This window comes from Panthera pardus, unplaced genomic scaffold (assembly GCF_024362965.1).
Source record: "Panthera pardus isolate Hobbes unplaced genomic scaffold, ASM2436296v1 HiC_scaffold_3, whole genome shotgun sequence".
In the NCBI taxonomy this organism is placed as follows: domain Eukaryota; kingdom Metazoa; phylum Chordata; class Mammalia; order Carnivora; family Felidae; genus Panthera; species Panthera pardus.
Window position 1 is genome coordinate 25,137,250 of NW_026526876.1, and position 18,814 is coordinate 25,156,063.

The following is an 18,814-nucleotide window of genomic DNA, read 5'->3' on the forward strand; positions in this document are numbered from 1 at the left end:
CCCCCACAAATGGATATTATGTGTAAGCATTGTATTTATTTACTTCCTTACTTAAGTGTTTATTCATTTTTGAGAGAGAGAGAGAGAGAGAGAGAGAGAGCGCGCAAGCAGGGGAGGGGTAGAGACAGAGAAGGAGACACAGATTCCGAAGCAGGCACCAGGCTCTGAGCTGTCAGCACAGAGCCGGATGCGGGGCTTGAACCCACGAACCATGAGACCATGACCTGAGCCACCCAGGCACCCCCACGTTTAAGCATTTCAATAAGGACCTTAACGTCAAGCCAGGGGGACTGACTCCCAGGGGCAAATAATACAAACTAATCAGCAGGCATTCGGAGCATGGGCTGTACCTTCTCCCTTGGTAGGTGGTCAGTTCTTCCTGAAGGATGGACGCTCGCTTTTGCAGAAAGTTAACCTAGAAAAAGACACCGTGTGTGAGCAGAGGTGAATATGGCTTCCGTGGCAGTAGTGTGCAACTAACGTGGTCAAATTTTATTCAGTTCTGGCAGTTGCCTGGCTCAAATGCGGAAGATTCATTGCATGCCAATGTTGCGTTTTTAACGTCTGGTCACACTGCATCCCTCCTGAAAATCCATCAGAGACCACAGAATCCATCTGAACTCCTGTCGCAGAGCCATCGGGACCTGGCCCCGGCCTCTCTTCGAGGCTCCACCTCTCCTCCCGTCCTCCCCCACCCCTCCCCACCCACTATGTCTTCCCCACCCTTTTGCCCTTTGGCGTGGGGCCTCCTCTCCCTTTGGAAAGCTTGGCTCACCCTCTCCTATTTGTCCCCCGCTATTCGGTTCAAATGTCACTGCCCCTACCGACTTCCTCGACTCCTCCCCAGCTGCCCACCGCATCCCGGGCAAGATCGTCAACAGCTCCATTATTAGCATAGCCTTGTGGGTTTGGGTTTTCATATCTCTCCCCCCACCCCAACCTGAGAGCTCTTCTGGGTTAGGGAGGATGTTTCTCCGTCTCTGTGTCCCCAGTCTCTTTTCACAGGGCTGGGCATGAACCTGGTATTCACTAGTATTTAAGGAATGGATGAGTGGGTAGAAAGAAAACGACCGTCTTCTGGAAACCTCCAGCCATCCTGGGGATTCCCTGAGTTTGGAGAGACAATATTTTGTAGTGGAAAGGGCCTAAGCTTCGTCTGAAGTTGGGCCACCTTGGGTTCAACTCCTGGCTTGGCCTCTATGGCTCTAGGAAAGTTACTTAAGCTCTTGATGCCTCATCTGTGAAATGGGATTAATGACAGCTCCTTGCCAAGGTTATGAGGATAACGTGAAATGACTGATAGAAACTGCCTCGTGCAGAGCTCACAGCCGGTACCACCTCCCGCTCCCACTCCCAGGGGGGCTGAGGGCTAGAGGAAACTGGTGGCTTAGCATAGGCTTTAAATCAGATCTCTACAAAGTGATTTGGTTTTGTTTTGTTTTTTTTTGAAGCATACATTTCTATATACCACTAAAGATACCTATACCACGTATAAATTCAAAAGCACCTTACACGGCCACATAGAAACGGTCTGGGGGTAACCTCTATGGCTTGATGTAATCAAGACTCAACAGGATTTGATCATTTCGGAATTGTTTACTCTTGCCTCTTTGGGCTGAACTGAAACCATGGCAACGGTTGGTTCTGAAACACAGGCAAGAGGATACAGCTGGCAGAAGAGCAAACGTGCTTTGCAAGAGAGGGAAGCACAGTTTTTCGAAATGGGTACATATCCAAGGGGTCCCCTCGGTTTTGCTTACTTATAGTATCAGCCCGGTCTCAGTTCTGTCCAATTGCTCAAAAGACCCATGGGACAATTGATAATGTTGACAGATGCAAGGATTACACTGATTCGGCTTCCCTCCCCCCCGCCGTGCTTTGCCACTGGAATTCCAACAATTTTCAGAAAACACAGGCACCTGTGCTTTCAAACTAAATTTGCTCACTATATGGCCTGTGACTCCCCCATGCAGCTGCCAATTCTGAGGCCCTAACGCAGCTGGCAGCACTCCCTTTCTGGGTCAACATCCAGTTTTAGGAGGCTGAAGTGGCTTTTATTACAGTGAAATGATATGAATGATAACAGAAGCCCTGCAGGTGGATATCAGATTTCTTTCTTTCTTTTTTCTAAAAAAAAAAAAAACCAAAAAACCCCAAAACCAAAAAACGAAAAACACAACAAAACCCTCTTCTGAAGGTGCCAGGTCCTACATAGCTGACCCTATGGAAGCTCTCCTACAAAGTTAATGGGTAAACCACACTTCAAGGGGAGCTTTTCATGCAAATAAAGATGACTTAAACCTTTCTATGTCAACACTTTCCTGCGGTACTTATTTTTCTGTGTAGAAGCAAACAAGGCAACACTTAGCTGACGGAAGCAATGGCCGACGGTAGCAATGGCCGACGGAAGCAATGGCCGACGGTAGCAATGGCCGACGGTAGCAATGGCCGACGGAAGCAATGGCCGACGGAAGCAATGGCCGGCGGAAGCAATGGCCAACGGAAGCACATGTATGGAATGATGCAATGAACATTTCATTTTCAGAGAAGAGGCTTTTTACTGAGGGGAATGCATATGGGGAGGCTAAAATTTGCCCTATGCTCTGTCTCACATATTACAAAAAAGTGAATGTGACTATCATTATCAAAATCGTTATTTCATAAATACATTTATCGAGCGCTCACTATGTGACCAGCAGTACTCTCGGCACAGAGAGCAAAGATCTCTTTCTCTGATGGAGCTGGAGCTTTTCCGGAAAAAAAGTACGTTTTCCTTTTTTTTCCACTTCTTAACAGAGACACGATTTGCAAATATTTTCTCCTATTCCATGGTATGTCTCTTTGGTTTCTGCCTCTTGTTGCCTTTTGAAATACGAAGTTTTAAATTTTGTAAAGTCCAGTTCATCTGGTTGGTTGTTTTTGGTGTCATAGCTAAAAAACTCCCACCTGCCCAATGCACAAGGATTTTCTCCTTCATCTAAGAAGATTTCTTCTTAGAGTTTTCTTCTCTGAGTTTCCCTGTGGAAAACACGTGAGGAAGGACTCCAACTTCATTCTTTTTTCCATGGGAATTATCCGACTGCCCCTGCACTGTTCTATTTGTCCCTCAGTGGAACCGTCCTGCAACACTTGAAAATTAACTGACCAAAAATAGAAGGTTTCCCCCCCCACCCCCGGACTCTCAATTCCATTTCATTCACCTCTGTGTCTATCCCTTTGCCAATGTTACACTGTCTTGATTATCACAGCCTCGTCGTGAATTTTGAAATTGGGAAGCGTGAGTCCTCCAAATTCATTCTGACTTTTTCAAGATGGTTTTGACTACTGTGGGTCCTCGCTATTGTTTTTCGCCATTCTCCGCCCTACAAGGATTCTTAGACACGTGAAGGCAATGCGATTGTCGTAAATTAAAACAGGACGTTTTAAATTTCTGAGTGTATGAGTGGGAATGTGTGGTTTCTTTCCCCTGTTAGAGTATAACAAGCTCATTGGCCTGGCGACACATAAAACGTGTTTACAGAAGTACGTGGAAAAAACTCACATTGGAAGTTGTTGAATTATTTTGAGCATCTAAATTTACATCAATCATATCTCTCGTATTTCATAAACTCTACCAAGAACTACACATCTCAGCAAGAAATACACATTTCAGCAAGAAATATTTAACTGAATTGTTTGAATACCTTGTCATTATTCTGCTTGGAATTTAAAATGCATCTTGTTCTGTCTAACAACCACATAAAACACAGCAGAATAAAAATGCTTCTCAATTAACCATGGTTTCTGTTTCTCTGCACTTTCACAGTCAGAAATCAACAATGTGCCAAGGGATGGCATTTGGGGCCTGGTACCAAGAGTAAAAAGGGTGAGGCCGTACTAGAATGTGACTGTAAATGAGTAAAAGGAACCATAACTGAACTTTTCAATTTCACGGTGCTTTTAAGAGAATCTTATCGAGACAGTGAGTTCCAAAACCAGTAAGGAAAACATTCTCAAAACAAAACAAAAAACAAAAACAAAACCAAAAACAAAAACAAAACAAAAAAGCAAAAACAAACCTCAAACCAAAAACCGATTCATCCTGAGTTGCACGTTATGCTAGGATATGATATTACTTTTCGGCAGTCAATTCCAAATTAAACTTATCTGTAAGGTCTGTTTTCAAGATACACACATCACCTGAACCCTTAGGAAAGGCCTTGATTCTAGTAATTACCTGTGACTTGAGGGAGGAAATGGTGTCTTCAAGCTCTTGCCTTAGAGATGCTGGCATCAATCCTTTGAATTTTGTTTCATATTCTTGCCGTATATAAGTTATCTGAAGTGGGGGAAAAAAAAAAAAAGAAAGCTTATCAACGTCTCCACGGCAATGATCGTTTCAAATTTCAGGAATCTCGGGAGAATATCGATGTATCACAAAGCTAAGTTTGTTACACGTGGTCCGTAAAGATGAAATGAGAGGAAACAAGAGTTACAAACCAAAAAAGGCATTCAGTCTGCCCTTCTGAGTCCGGGAGAGAAGTCCCTGAAACACTTTATTTCTTTAAAATCCCCATTAACACAATTGATAGCGCTTGATAAGGAAACCACCTGTTCTCTCCTCGCCACTCAGGATAGACACGCTATGCTAATCTTCTCTTGCTCAGGATGTGGACTGTGATCACGACACACTGTGATCTGGGGACAACGTGTGGTGCGGTGTTGCGTGGATTAAGGCACTTCTTCAACCTGGCTGGGCACCTGGGCGCTCGATATAATCCATAGGACTATGAAGATGGGAATGAAAGAGGATCTACACTGCCGGGTCTCCAGATCTCAACACAGTGAGACAGGCGGAAGGAGAGTCTTTGGAGGGATGCACCTGCGCGGGGTAAAGAGGTACAAGAGGGTGAGCACGAATGCGAGTGTGTCCGTCTCGGTGTCTTTCTCCAGCTACGTTTATCTCTCTTCCTCCTAATCTGAGATGCAACGGAATTAAAAAACAAAAACAAAAACAAAAACCCGTTGCACGCGCTGTGTTTAACTTAACGGAATATTAAAGCTGAACGGCAGGGTATCCCATAAATGATGCATCGGACGCATCTGGAAAGAAGGGAATATGCTATGAAAATACATGCACCTGGGCTCAGTTAGACACGTCTATGGACTTACTGAAGATACTTTAAAATCACCAGCCTTCGACTTCCACCTTTTCTTACGTTAAACTGGATTAAGAGATGTGTTCTAACAGTTCTTTTCACTGCCCACTAAAATTGCACAGCAAAGGTTCTAGAACGGGATTTTTCCATTTTTGGCAAAGCGTTTTTTGACCTATGTTATAATCTTGTGATTTACACCTAAAAACAGAAATAATGAAAAATAATCTCTCCCAGGGATGCAGTATTTGATCTTTCCCACCTTCTCTTCTTGGACTTAAGTTCAATAGTTACATCAAACGAAAGGCACAGGCAAAGCAAAACACGTACTTTATAACACAGATCTCAGGGGCAACATTTGTTGAGGATCCACAAGCTACTCTATTGACCTTATTTTTCTATCATTCAACACTGGCTCTGAAATTCTGAGCTGCTACTCTTAAAAGGGATTCCTGCGTGCTTTCTTGTACCCTTGTTTGTTTGGAGTGTCTACGTTTGAAAGACAACAGGGCTGGGTATAAGAGTGCCCAACCCCACTTCCTTTCCCTCGGAACCCTGGAGACGTTTCTCTTTAAGGTCTTCTGGCATCGCATGCACCTATGGCGAAGTCTGAAGGCAGGCTGATTTGTTTTCCATGTTGAACGTGACTTTCTTTCTTTGCTTCAATGCCCACATGATTTCCTTTTTCTTCGATGCAGGAGCTTCACTGGGATAGGTTTTGGTACTAATGACGACCGATGTTCGTGAGAACACGGTGTGTTCCCTTTCATGCAGTTCTTTGAAGAATAGTTTCATGGGGCCATCACTCCTCAGTTTCAAGTACATTGGTGGTGAAGGCCAAGCACATCAGCTCTTGGGTTAAACCTCACTGTTCCTCTGGACTCCCCTGCCCCCACTTCACTTTTCATATCTGATGGTCACCCTCTATTGGAGGCTGGGCTGTAGACGGCAGAGAACTGTGGGTGAACGAGACTGCCCTGTGATCACCCCTATCACATCCCTTTTTAAACCCAGCATGCTGTATTTTCCACCTTCAACTGAGGACCAGACATTTCTACTTCCTGTCTGCTAGTCCTTTGTTTTTATTTCACTGAATCTAAGTAAATGAGCTCTTGGAAAATCTGAAATTACCTCACTTATGAATGAGACTATGAATCAGGAAAATACTACTATCCTGCATTCTTAAACCCATTGTCTTGAATTTAAAAATCATCCTACCAAGCAGAATCGTTACTTGAATAAAGTCACAGAAAACTTTAATCTGTTGTTTGCTCTATTTACAAGGCTGATAATGTTACTACTAGCAAACATTTATTGAGTACTTTCAGTGTGCCAGATGCAATTCTGAGTGCTTTAGTAAGCGGTTAGTGCTTCTGACAACCCAGGGAAGGAAGCACAGAGAGGTGAGCCAGGATTTGAACTCAAGGAGTCTGATTCTCAAGTACGTACTCTCAGGCACTATGCTCTGCTGTTTCTCAAATAATCTCTCCAAATGCTGAAATGTTTTTTCCACCCCAAAAGCAAAAGGACGTCACAGACACAACCAGTTCGAGAAGTTTCATCCACTACACAGCAGTGCTCTCCTCAACGTAACAGGGGCTATGAGAAGGGGGCAGATGTATTACCGCCCTTCCAGACTTCCATCTAGTCTTTGTGGGTTTTTCGGTTTTCTTTGGATGACTATAATAACAACAATGATGACAATAATTGCTTCCCCATACTTTCCCCTTGGCTTAACATTTTTTAAAACATTTTTTAAAGTTTATTTATTTTGAGAGAGAGAGAGAGAGAGAGAGAGTGGGGAGGGGGAGTTAAGCGCCCATTGGCTTACCACTTGAATCGAAGATTTATAAATAAGACTAATTTCAAACGTCTATGTAAGTGCAATGGACATATTGACCTAAACCACAAGTTCCATAAATCCCCCACGTAAGCAGACATTTTAAGGTCTAACCGGTGAGTGAAGGCTGTATCTAAGTTTGTCACATGGCAAGATGAGCAAGGGGAGGGAAAGAATTAGCTTATTTGCCTTCATATCACTTTTGACTCCTGCTACTATTTTACTGTCCCCGTCTGTGACCCAGGATGTGTCTGAGGGGGAATAACGTGGGAGTGATAACCTTTATCTACAAACTAATCACAAACTGTGAGCTGCTACCTATGCTAATCTCCCTTCCTTTCCCTGTCTTCCCACGTTTCCCTGGTGACCTGAATCCGGCCTTACCACAGATCAAGAAGCAGAAAGAAACGGGGTTGATCTAAGCCAAGGATTTGATGGACATACATTCCTTTTCCTAAGGGAAATGAAAGTTTTTACATAGAAATCTAGTTTATTATTAGGCTTGAATATTCATTTCCATTAGCATACACTGTCCAATTACACTAGTGAGCGCTATGTTAGTTTATGAAATACAGAAGCATTTGAGGACTGCTCTCACTTGAGTAATTCTGGAAAGGAAGAGCTACGGCCGTTTTGGCTCATTTCCATCCCACCTCACCACTCCCACCTCCCTCTAAAAGCTTCCACATCCCTCGACCACACCACACCAAATAGACACAAGCCTCCCTCTCTCCTTCTTTTCCTTCCCTTTCTTCCTTTTGGCAGAAAAAAAATGAGGAAACCTAGGATCATGACAAATAGTGACATTCCTGTAATGTAGTGAGACCCCTGCATGCCCAGTGGAAATGGTGTATGAATAACATGGCACCCATGTGACCAAAGATAGCTGTGCTCTGCACCATGGCAACAGATTGCCCACCTTTCCCTTGAAGGCATAGCATTGACAGTATTTCCTTTAATTTCTAAAATGGACCATGAAGACTGAGAACACCCATGACTAGAGTTCAGTGTTACACTTCAGTTAAATGTCTATCCTGGGTAATCGGACAAATACTCATTTGCATAAAGAAGAGTCCACAGAGCGTACAGAATAGGTAGTCGACTTGCACCAGTAGGGTCTCCGGAGATAAAAATTCAAAGCGATGCCGAGAAAAGTGAAGCTTGGAAATCTTACAATTTTCCTAAAAATATGGAAGGAGCACTAAAGCGTATTTTGTGGTGTTTTTATTGAAAAACACTATCAACTAGTCACGTCGAGATGTCCAATCCATGTCCAATATGTCATCTTCCTGTCGCGTAACAAAGCAAGTCAGATACGAGTGTGAGGCTTTGTACAAACAACTTAAGGGCCTCAGCCACAGGGTATTTGATTGAAAGCTCCAGTGTGCCCGATACGGCATTCGCTTTTGAAGAGGTGAGGAAAGGGCCACTGGTGGCCACTGGTGTTGCTTTGTCACGTGTCCCTGCACAGCCATTTGTAATTGTCTTCTGAGGTAAGACTGAAGCAGTTCAGGAAAATGAGTGTGCTTGATATTACCTTACGCAATCCAACCAAGCATTTCTGGGGTCCGTTCAGCAGAGGGAGAAGGGAACTAAGTCACAGTTCTACTGATGGCATCTCTGAAAGGTCTCCTCACTTCTCTGCGTTGCCCCTGGGACCAGTCCAGTCTGGATGCCTTCATCTTGTACCTGGCCCACTGCAATACTGGTATGTTGGTTTTGGATTTGGATTCAAATTTTCTTAATATCGAAAATGAAACTCAGAGGCGCCTGGGTGACTCAGTAGGTTAAGTTCCAACTCTTGATTTGGGCTCAGGTCATGATCTCACAGTTCGTGAGATTGAGCCCTGTGTCGGGCTCTGTGCTGATGGCATGGAGCCTGCTTGGGATTCTGTCTCCCCCTCTCTCTTTGCCCCTCCCCTGCTCATGCTCTCTCTCTAAGTAAATAAATAAACATTAAAAAAAAAATAAAATCAAAATCGAATCCTTTAAAAGGCCAACAGGGTCCTGTCCAGTCTGGCCCCTATCCACCTCGTATTCCTGTCACTTGAGGGTCCCCTCACTTCCAGACACCTGACCGGACAGCTTCTTTCTGTCCACTCACCAGGTTCCCAGACACTTGTCCTCACAACAGGCCTTTCTCATCTTCCTCTCCTTACTTTCCCATCCCGTGGGGCTTTGCTGTTCCTCCACCTAGATCTCTGGGCATGAGGGTCCTGAAGTGTGGTGATCTCAGGGGTGCTATCCACCCAGGCACCCAGCATGGGGACCTTGGCAGGCCCTGGTCAGGACGTTGCGTCTGGGGCAACCACCTTCCAACTTCAGATGGGTTGGAGCCCCTCACTGTGGCAGGCAGCAGCTTTCCTCAGTTTCCTTTTGGGAACGGAGGCAACACCAGCCCTTGCTTTAAAGCTGCGACCCAGTCTCTTGTCATCTACCTGGCAAGGAGCCCTCTCAGCGCTTTTGTTCCCCGTTACCCCTGGGATTTTCGTCCCGGCTGCCTCTGCCTGCTGATGGGCTCAGGACCCTGTACTCATGGTTTTGGCTTCACTTGCCACTCCGGGGTTCTGTTCTGTTTCCAGGTCACGTGCACGGATGTCCATCCTACTTCTGACACCAAATACATTTTACTTTTCTCTTTTTATATTTTGCCAATCATCATTGAGTGTTTGGAGCAGAGGGGGTGCCTCATAACTTGACCACATAGAGCCATCTTGTGCAAAGGGGCAGACCATAACCTGCCTTTTAACTTAATATAGTCAACTGTGGGAGTTAAGAACCCAGACTCTGGAGTGGGAATGTTGGAGCTGAATCTGGGTCCCTAACTGCATGCCCTGGGAAGGAAAAAGAAGTGCCTCCGCTTCTCTTTCAGGAAAATGGGAATTATAACTTCTCGAGACTGCTGTGAGGATTAGATGACTTAACACATGTAGAAGTTTTACAAGAGTGGCACTTAGTAAATGTTCAATAAATGTTAGTTATCCTTACACCATGTATTGGAGACTATACATATATATTTCATTATATTATATACATGTGTGTTATGAAATTATACACACACACACACACACACACACACATTTCATTTAGCCAAGCCTCTATCATTAGACTTTTTGATTTCTAATTATTTATAATAGCAGAAATCCTGATAACAAATTATTTAAATTATTTGCATATATTCATAATTAACTTGAGGGCTCCATTTAAATCTCCTTTTGCATTTTTTAGTATCTACTGATTGAGAAAGTACATAATGACAAAAACCTCCTACGAATTCAGAATCAACTTTAAGTGAACTTGTATTTTATAAGTAAAATCATCTACATGCATTTGGAAAGTAGTAGTACCTGTTTTTGAGCCATGTTATTTATCCAGGCTACTGACAATGATTGGTGTATGTATGAATTTTCTCGACCCTTCCTTGCCAACAGCCCTGGCCCACAGGTGGGGAATCATTGCTTCATGCTGCATGATTTAAGGCAAGAATCTCAGCTCAAAACTCTCCCTCCATCCAGCCTGGATTTCTACCAATTAGATGAATATTGGCATGGGGGAAACTGTCAGATGCTTCTTCTCATTACGGGTTAATGTGTTCAGAACGGTGTCCTTCTAACACCTGGCTTAGCTCAACGCCATAAAGCAAAGTGGGTTTGACTGCTGAGAGTAGATTGAAGGGTTGGAGACGAGGGAAAGAGCAAGAGGGACATTTGGAGCACAGTAGATACTCTGGGAGAAGGGGAACGTGGGGGGGCACTGCAGGAGGGGGTTTGGAGGAAGTGCAGAACATCAAAAAGATGGTGGGCTGCCGAAAGGCAGTGGCAAGCAGGTAAGAGGAGGGCAGGAGAGGGACACAGGGAAGGAGGCTGCTGGGGGGATCCGCTATAAGGCGAACAGAAATGTGGGGGATGTGTCTGAGTGATGGGCCTTTGTGCAGCAAAAAGTTTTTGCAGGGGCTTTTTAGGGGAGTGAGTCTATAAAACTCATTGGTTTGATATTGAATTCCAATGTGGTTTAAAGAATAAGAATGAAAGAAATTGTAGTGAACGATGGTACCAAAAAAAAAAAAAAAAAAAAAAAAAAGAAAGAAAAAAGCTCTGGTGCAGCTGAGAAAAAATGCTCTGCCTTCTAAGAAATTTCATTTTTATTGGGGTTAAGGTATTATGTGTTGCCACAGCAACTGCCAAGAGAGATCCATTTTAAGAAGGGCGCTCTGCAGCAAAGCTGGTGTACTTTGATTCCGGAGTACAAAGTGGAAATGTAGAAGTAACCATAATTTTCTCAACAGTCTCCAAAATATTCATTTCCCCCCCTTTCTTCAATATGGTTTTTTCTTACGGTTCTTTATTCCGACCGGCGTAGCCTCCACGCCCCGCACGTAGGAACCAGTGTCCACCCCAAGGGGGTGACGCCTGGTGCTGACTGGGCCCGAGCCTCTCAGGAGAGGGGGTGGCTGACTAACGAAGCAGCCACCGACCCCAATATGGTGGGAGGAGAGCGTGAACTGGTTTCTGGAAAGGGCTCTGGTTTTAGGAGGAAGGAACGCTTTTCCGGTACCGTGGAGGAAATGGTGGCCTGGGGATGAAGACAACGGTTCAAACCTAGCACTTTAATTAGGTTTGGATGCTCTGAATCCAGATTTGGGTAGGTGAAAAAATTCCTGACACCAAAAAAGAAATGTGGGTCTGAGAACTTACACATACAGAAAAGACGGGAAGCAGGTACGATAATCGGAAAATTACCAATAAACTGCCCAAATCTGCCCACGAATCAAAGGCTTAACTATCTAATAAAAAGACTGGGGTTGTGCCGTGAAATAAACATTTGCAAATATTAAAATTTGAGGGGATGTTTGGCACATAAGCTGTACCCTTTCCCTCCTGATGGAGAAGAAAAAGCTGAAACTGTATTTTTGGGCTCCTATAAACGAATGTGGTCTTTGGAGGTACTCATTTGGAATTGCACAAGATGCATGTTGTGGATATTTGTTTCACCCTTCAGCATTCATTTAAGGGTCTTCTAATTACTGGAATACATCCCCCGCACACACACTGTCCCATCCAAGGTCACAGCGATAGAGTATGTGACAAGGCCTAGGCAATCATCACATCATATTCCCCCTATGCTGGGATCATTTGGGGCCTGGATACATGATCCAAGTTCAGGTAAGCAGAGTCACCAAGAGTCAGGAGACAAACTCTCTCATCCACTAGACTTCACCCAGGGGGATGTCCTTCTGGGGTTGCGGCCGCCATCTTGCTACCACAGAGTGAAAGCTGGACTGAGGGGGAGCCAATCCAGAGGAAGAAGAGCTGAAAACTAGAGAGAGGGGGAGAGAGAGGGAGAGAAATGGGGCCCTTGGTCAAGCTGAACCTGAAGCTAGCCCCGTCCTGACATTTTTCAGTTGGGGTTGTGTTTTCTGTCACACGCAACCAAAATAGTCCTGACTGAACCAACGTGGAGTATGTAAAACATTAGCTTGCATCTATGTGTTGCGTCTGTTTGACCAGGGGTCAGCAAATTTGCGCCTACAGGCCAAATGTGGCCCACCACCTATTTTTGTCAATAAAGCTTTATCGGAACCCAGTCATGCTCATTTGCTTCCCCGTTATCTACGGCTGCTTTCGCGTGCATTGATCGCTCAGGCAGAGCTGTGCGATCTTGACAGAGACCCGACGGCCTGCTGAGCCTAAACCATTTTCTGTGTAGCCCTTCACAGAAAGTCGGCTGGTCCTTGCGCAAGGCTGAGAAACCCAAGGCAGGGACTGGACTTGTTCTGCCGAGTGCTGGGGCCGCAGCATTTGTCTCACCGCCTGGCAGACGGTAGCAGCTCGGTCAATATTTGTGGAGTGCACGAACGAATCCGACCTCACGGCACACAGGGTTGAAAGCCAGTCTCTGTCTCAAGACGACAGGGTCTTCGGAATGTTGAGGAAACTCATCACAAAACCTCTCCCCAAATACAGAGAGCAGATGCTGTCGTCACAGCCTGCAATTTTTAACCGGCACTGTGGCTACACAGCAGGCCAGCGTCAGGGCCGAGAACATCTGAGGCAAACACGAGGCCTGCGGGGCTGCTGAGGTTCACCCTGAAGGAGAGGAGTTGGCTTCGTCCGTGTTCTGTCCCCTCCTCTGGCTTCTTCCCCCTTCCTCTCACTACCAGACTTTTTATAGGGTTGCAACATTAAATGACTCATGCCTCTTAGCTTGTATGTTTGTTTTCTCCTGAAATTAAACGCTGGCTCTTTTCTCACTGGAATATATTATTTTGGCTTCTGTTCCTAATGTTTTTCTTCCTGATGATACCGTTCCTGATACTTTTCTTCGCGTAGGTCGCTGTATACTATGAACACACCCTCGCTTCAAAGAAAGGCTGGTATGAAGTCTGAGAGGATTATGACGTGTGTGCCAATTCTGGAGGCTGGGACTGAGAAAGGCTGAGTGCGGGAGCCCGGGGAGGTACACGCTGGAGAACGGGGACACCGCGCGGAGGGCCGAGTTCACGGGAGTTAAAGGGAAGCCATAGGTCCACTTGCCTTGGGAAAGGTACATCTCTGAAAGGGTCTGGAGAGAACACTTTGGGGAGGGACAGGGCTCCTAGAAGTGCCTGGCCTTCCCCTCAGAGACAGACTTCTGGGTCAGCTCTTTCTGGTTGGGGCCAGACCTTGTGAAAAGGTCATGTCTGTCAACGCAGGGCCAAAACCCCAACCGAGGGGGGGAGGTTGTTAATAGGAGACCCAGGAAGACTTGGGGAGCGAGACTGGTATTCAGTAAGGCCGGTTTGGGTTCTGGAGTCCACTGGACATTTACTCTTTGTACCCTGAAGTAAGGTCGGAAGACATGGCATGTAGTAAACGCTCAGCGAATGTTGTTTGAATGAGTTAATGACTGAACAAAGCTGTGGGTGAATAGGTAGCTGGGACCTGGAAATTACGGAGGGCAGCAAAAGTCACCCCCTACGAGTTTCAACTGAATGTAACAGAAAATGAGGGGAGATCAACACTTTAAATACCTGAGGTGCTAGGGGACTGTATTAAGGAATTGATAATCCTCCGTGTATTATGAAGACGCTGCTCAATCCTTCCATAAAGTCTGGGAGACAGAGGATAGCCTACCCATCTCATAGATGAAGAAACAGGCCCACAGTGAGTGAGTACTAGAACCAGGCCGAAGCCAGATATGTAAACCTGCACTGGGCCCGCTCATTACTGGGAGGTGGGGGGTGAGGAGGATTGATCTGGAAGCGTTGAGAGAAATCTGAAGGGAGACAGCCTGGGGCTCAGGGACGGTGGGAGTGGCTGTAGTGATGTAGGAGAGCGAGAGCTCTGGGCTGAAGGCAGGGCTGTGGGAAGGTCCTGCAACAGAAGCTGATGGTGAACTGGCTTGTAAAAAATAAAAGCGAGAGTTGAGTTGGAAGAGAATTCAGGCCTCAGCCACGTGCCCAGAAGAGCGATGGCGCTGGAGAGGTGGGGTAACGGGTGGCGGGGGCCCGTCTCTGTGTGTGTGGGAGAGAGGACATGGCTTCGGGTCTCATTTACTTAGTCTGAGGTGCCGGGGAGACGTTGATGAAGAAAAGCCAAGGGGGCTGATGAGGAAGGCCAGGATTGGAGGTCCGAGAGCCCTAGGCTGGAAAAGCAAGGTGAAGCCTTGGGAACGGACGGGCTCTCTGAAGGGGGAAGGAGAGACTAAGAACCTGCCAGGAGCAGAGATTTCATCCCCAAGGGGCTCCACCATTCAAGGTGCGGGAGCACTGGAATGAGAGAAAGATCAGGAATGGTGGGAGAAAGGCAGGGGAGTGGGGAGCTCGGCCTTGAGTTTCGCAGGAGGCGCCGCTGCCGGGAGGCCAAGGATCATGGCGATCATCGCCTCCCATGTTGTCACGACGCGTGAAACAAAGCCATCTAGACAGCGTATCAGCCCTGAGGGATTTGGGTGAACAGCCATGCTACAACTAAAGAGAGTGTGGGATGATGGGATTAGTCCGTTGATAAGTGTGTTGTTTCCCATTTTAAAAGCAAAAATTACAACAGGGGTGTCTGCATTCTCACGTTCCGTTAAATATCATCCCAAATAGCTGATTTAGTCGGAGCTCTTTGACCCGGTTCGAGGGCATTTTTTGAAAGAGGCAAGCTATGAGTGCTCTTTCTTTTCTGCATATTTAAACTCTTGACAATTATAAATAAGTTAAACCTCTCCCTCAAAGTACCAATTATCTCCTTATGTTTGAGAAGGCACGTCTTGCCAGATATGGCATTCTATACAAAACACAAAACGGGAACACAAAGGCGGCCATTGTCCTACTGGTGTGCCCGGGATTTACTTAGGCAGCTCCTAATGAGGGTTTTGTGCCTGAATCCCCTTACCTCCCAACGAATGGGAACAGAGACCCCACAACCTCATAGCAGAAAATTTCAAAACACCATTGTAAATAGTCACTGACTAAATTCACCAGTTGTTCACCTTTACACAGCGGAGATAAAAGGAATTTTCATTCAATTAAAAGTTGGGGAACGTGCAGTTATCCAAAGACTTCATTCAGGCTTTCTGGAGGACAACGGTCGGGATGTGTATCGAACCAACGTTCACGGGTGATTACGCCGCATGGCCGTGTGCGGAGTAGCAAACGGTTTTTGTCCTTGGGAAGCTTATGCATTTGACATCAGATGTGTAAAAAGGAGCGACATAAAAACATAATTGAAGCATAATAGGCCAAGGAGGGGAATCGGAGAGATTGATTACTTCTAAGTGGGATAATGGGAGTCTTTACAGAGGGGAAGAGATCTGACTTGGACGTTGTGGAAAGACTAGGAACTTTCTGGATGGATGAGGGGGAGGAGCGGGAAGCATCCAGGTGAATGTGTGTGGCACGCTTTGGGACCGACAGGTGTGGATGGGGGTCATGCGGTGAGCAGGGGGTGAAGGAGACAGGTGGAGACTGCTTCTAGTTTTGGTTTTTTTTTTCTTCAGCTGATTATCTACACTGTTGCCCGTTTCTCGAAAATGCAGATCTGATCATCTTGTTCCCCCCATACCCCCAACCCCCATCATGAAAGCACTTCAGTGACTTTTTTTTAACCTGTAGACTAAAGACAACCTTGTTGGCACAGATTGGCTAAGAACCCTCTCGGCTGATCGTAGCCTAACTTTCCAGGACACCTTGTGCTCCAGCGATGACTGGCGTCTTCTCTCCAAATCCCGTGCCACCGTGTGCCTTGCGCCCTTGCCCGTATTGTTCTCTTCCTCCTGACCAGCCAGCGAGAACTACTCACTGTTCTCACAGAGACCTTCTCTGGGGCGCTACTCTTCAGTTGCCCATCAGGCCAACTGTTCCTCCTCTAAGATGTCTCAAAGTTGTACGCACAGAACAGTTAACGATTGTTGTGATGGTGGGTCGTCATCGCCACCTGACAATCACTAAGTGTTTTCTGTGTATTGCGTACCACATCCTTCTACATATATTTTATTCAATCTTCCCACCAATCCAGGTGGTGCTTTTATGGCTCTTTACATAGGAAGACACAGCTAATTAGTGAGCTTGGACCCATATCTAAGTTTTCCTTAGCCCAGAGCTTCTCTTGTCCTTCATTGTCACATAATATTACAATTATTGCCTTATGCACTGCTTTTTCCTATTAGACAGTGAGCTTCCTGAGGGTAGGTTCTATGCTTTACTGGAGATCAGTGCTATTTAAAAAGAAAATAAGATCACCTCATCATCTATCTGAAGTTTGAAAACATTATAAGGATTGTTTCTGCCATCACAAAGGCATTTCTGCCAACAGCTCACGCAGGCTGGAGTTTGCGCAGAGCAGAACATACCTGACCACGAATGTCTGGGTTTTCCATACCTGCTCCAGGTCAGATGGAGAAACGGCCAGAGAGCAGTTCACTTTCAGTCTGAGAGAGACTGGGGTTTCTGTTTTTACAAATCAGATAAACTGGTAGGGATATTAACTTGGCTTGGCCAACTTGGACTTCCGTGAAAGTAACATTTCTGTTAGAAACAGTTACATTAGAGGATCTTTTAAAAACTTAGGTTCTTATTGCTGTCTTCAGTAAAACCAACACAACCCTAAGAAACTATGGGGAGATTAGCAGCCGTCCGTTACCCTGAGCAAGAGCCTTCCTCTTCTAATCTTTTTTTCATTATTATTTTCACTAGCGTGCTTTTCCAGGAATGTCTCGGTGCATTCTTTGTAAAACCGTTGCCCAGATCTTTTTTAAAACACATCAAACCAACAAAGGTCAAGTAAAGAGCAGGAAGATTTTGTTCTTTCAGTTGAAGACATTTCTTTAATATGAAAAATGTACTGAAATCTAGAAACATATTCTGATGATGTCTGAAAAGAATTCATGGTGAAGCCTCAAAACACAAAGAAAAAACAGCTCTCGACAACCGTTGGTGGCTGAGGGATTCTCATCGGAAAGGCTTTTTTCTTTCCCTCAATGACAGAGAAAAATCACTATTTAAAATGAGAAAAAGAATTTCTCGAACATTAGGTGCTGATACTATGACTAATGTTATTCTTCATGCTTATTGGCCTTCGAGGTAAAACATTTCAACTCCCTCATTTATACGTGAAAACAAACAGAAGGAGTGTCTTTTCTAATTTAGATTGAATTCTAGGGGGTTTGTTTTTGCTATTTATTTCCGAGCATTGGAGACTGCTATAGGATCTTTCTGTATCGCTCGAGTGTCGAGTGCCCGAGTGGGTAGCTCAGAACTCCAAAGTCATTTCATTCCCCCTTCTTTGTCCTGCATGTATATTTAAAACCAACAGGGTGGCAGCAGAAAGTCTAAGATTTGGGGGATAAGGATACCATTTATCTTGCATTATGCTAACATTTTTTTCCCAGCCTCAAGAAAATCTTTTTGTGAGAGATTTTTTTTTTTTTTTTGAGAAAATTAATCTTGCTTCCTCCTGGCTTTCAGAAGATTTTCAATAGACAGGTGTGGCCCAAGACCCTGTACTAAAAATGGCCATGTGACCTTTATCATGTCCACTGATCTTGGAGAAACAAGGGTTGTTGAATGCAAACTTAGGTTAATATATACTTTAAATGTCCCTTCAGGCAGAGTAAATGTTTGATGCAAGAGAACTTCAGAAGATTCGGCAGAATGTTTTAATTTAATCTACCCCCAGTGTGGCTTGGCTGTGTTATTGGATCGCATGTGGTAACCACTCGAAGCACAGGAGAAAGGCATGTAGCCGCTGTGGCCATATAAGGATTAGGTGCAAAGTATCAAAGAGTAGTCTTGGGCACAGAGGTCTTTAAACTACTACGCCAGGATTTCGGGAGCAACTTTTACATCTCAATCTAAAGGATTCCATGCAGGGCCACCTGGGTGGCTCAGTTGGTTAAGCGTCCGGATTCGGCTCAGGTCATGATCTCACGGTTTGTGGGTTTGAGCCCTGGGTCGGGCTCTGTGCCGACAGCTCGGAGCCTGGAGCCTGTGTCAGATTCTGTGTCTCCCTCTCTCTGCCCTTCTCCCAGTTGCGCCCCATCTCTCCCTTAAAAATGAATAAATGTTAAAAAAAAAACAACACACGGATTCCACGCCTATGGGCGTAGAGGCTGGTGGGTGGTCAGGTGGGAAGCCTCTAGGAAGCCTAGCTTCCTGTATGCTCAGGACTGGACATACACACATTTTGTACCAGTGGCTCCCTCTTCCCCTCTCCTAATCATTGCTGAACCCCTAATCGTTCTCAGTACCAGTCTATGCTTGGTGGGGAACACAGAGGAAGAATTAAACCCTGTCTCCGAGGAGTTTACAATTTTGTTGGGAAACCGAATTAGCCCACAAACATCACACGTTCTGCGATGGGGAAACTGAGCATAA

The 18,814-nt window shown here is 45.3% G+C and overlaps 1 protein-coding gene across 14 annotated transcripts in view; it reads right to left on the reverse strand.

The window, feature by feature from the left end:
- The window catches only part of CEP112 (centrosomal protein 112), a 462,552-nt gene that overhangs the window by 51,184 nt on the left and 392,554 nt on the right, over nucleotides 1–18,814 (reverse strand). For 13 of the 14 annotated variants that reach the window (XR_008418577.1, XM_053892300.1, XM_053892302.1 and 10 more), the window contains 2 exons: nucleotides 4,217–4,318; nucleotides 351–415 (listed from right to left, as the gene is read on the reverse strand). Coding sequence is in view for 12 of the 14 variants with exons in the window: in XM_053892300.1 (XP_053748275.1) it covers nucleotides 351–415; nucleotides 4,217–4,318 (167 nt within the window). In the remaining 2 variants the exon portion in view is untranslated. Of the gene's footprint in view, nucleotides 1–350; nucleotides 416–4,214; nucleotides 4,319–18,814 lie in introns of those variants that run through there. The other variant, XR_008418579.1, reaches the window with a different exon arrangement.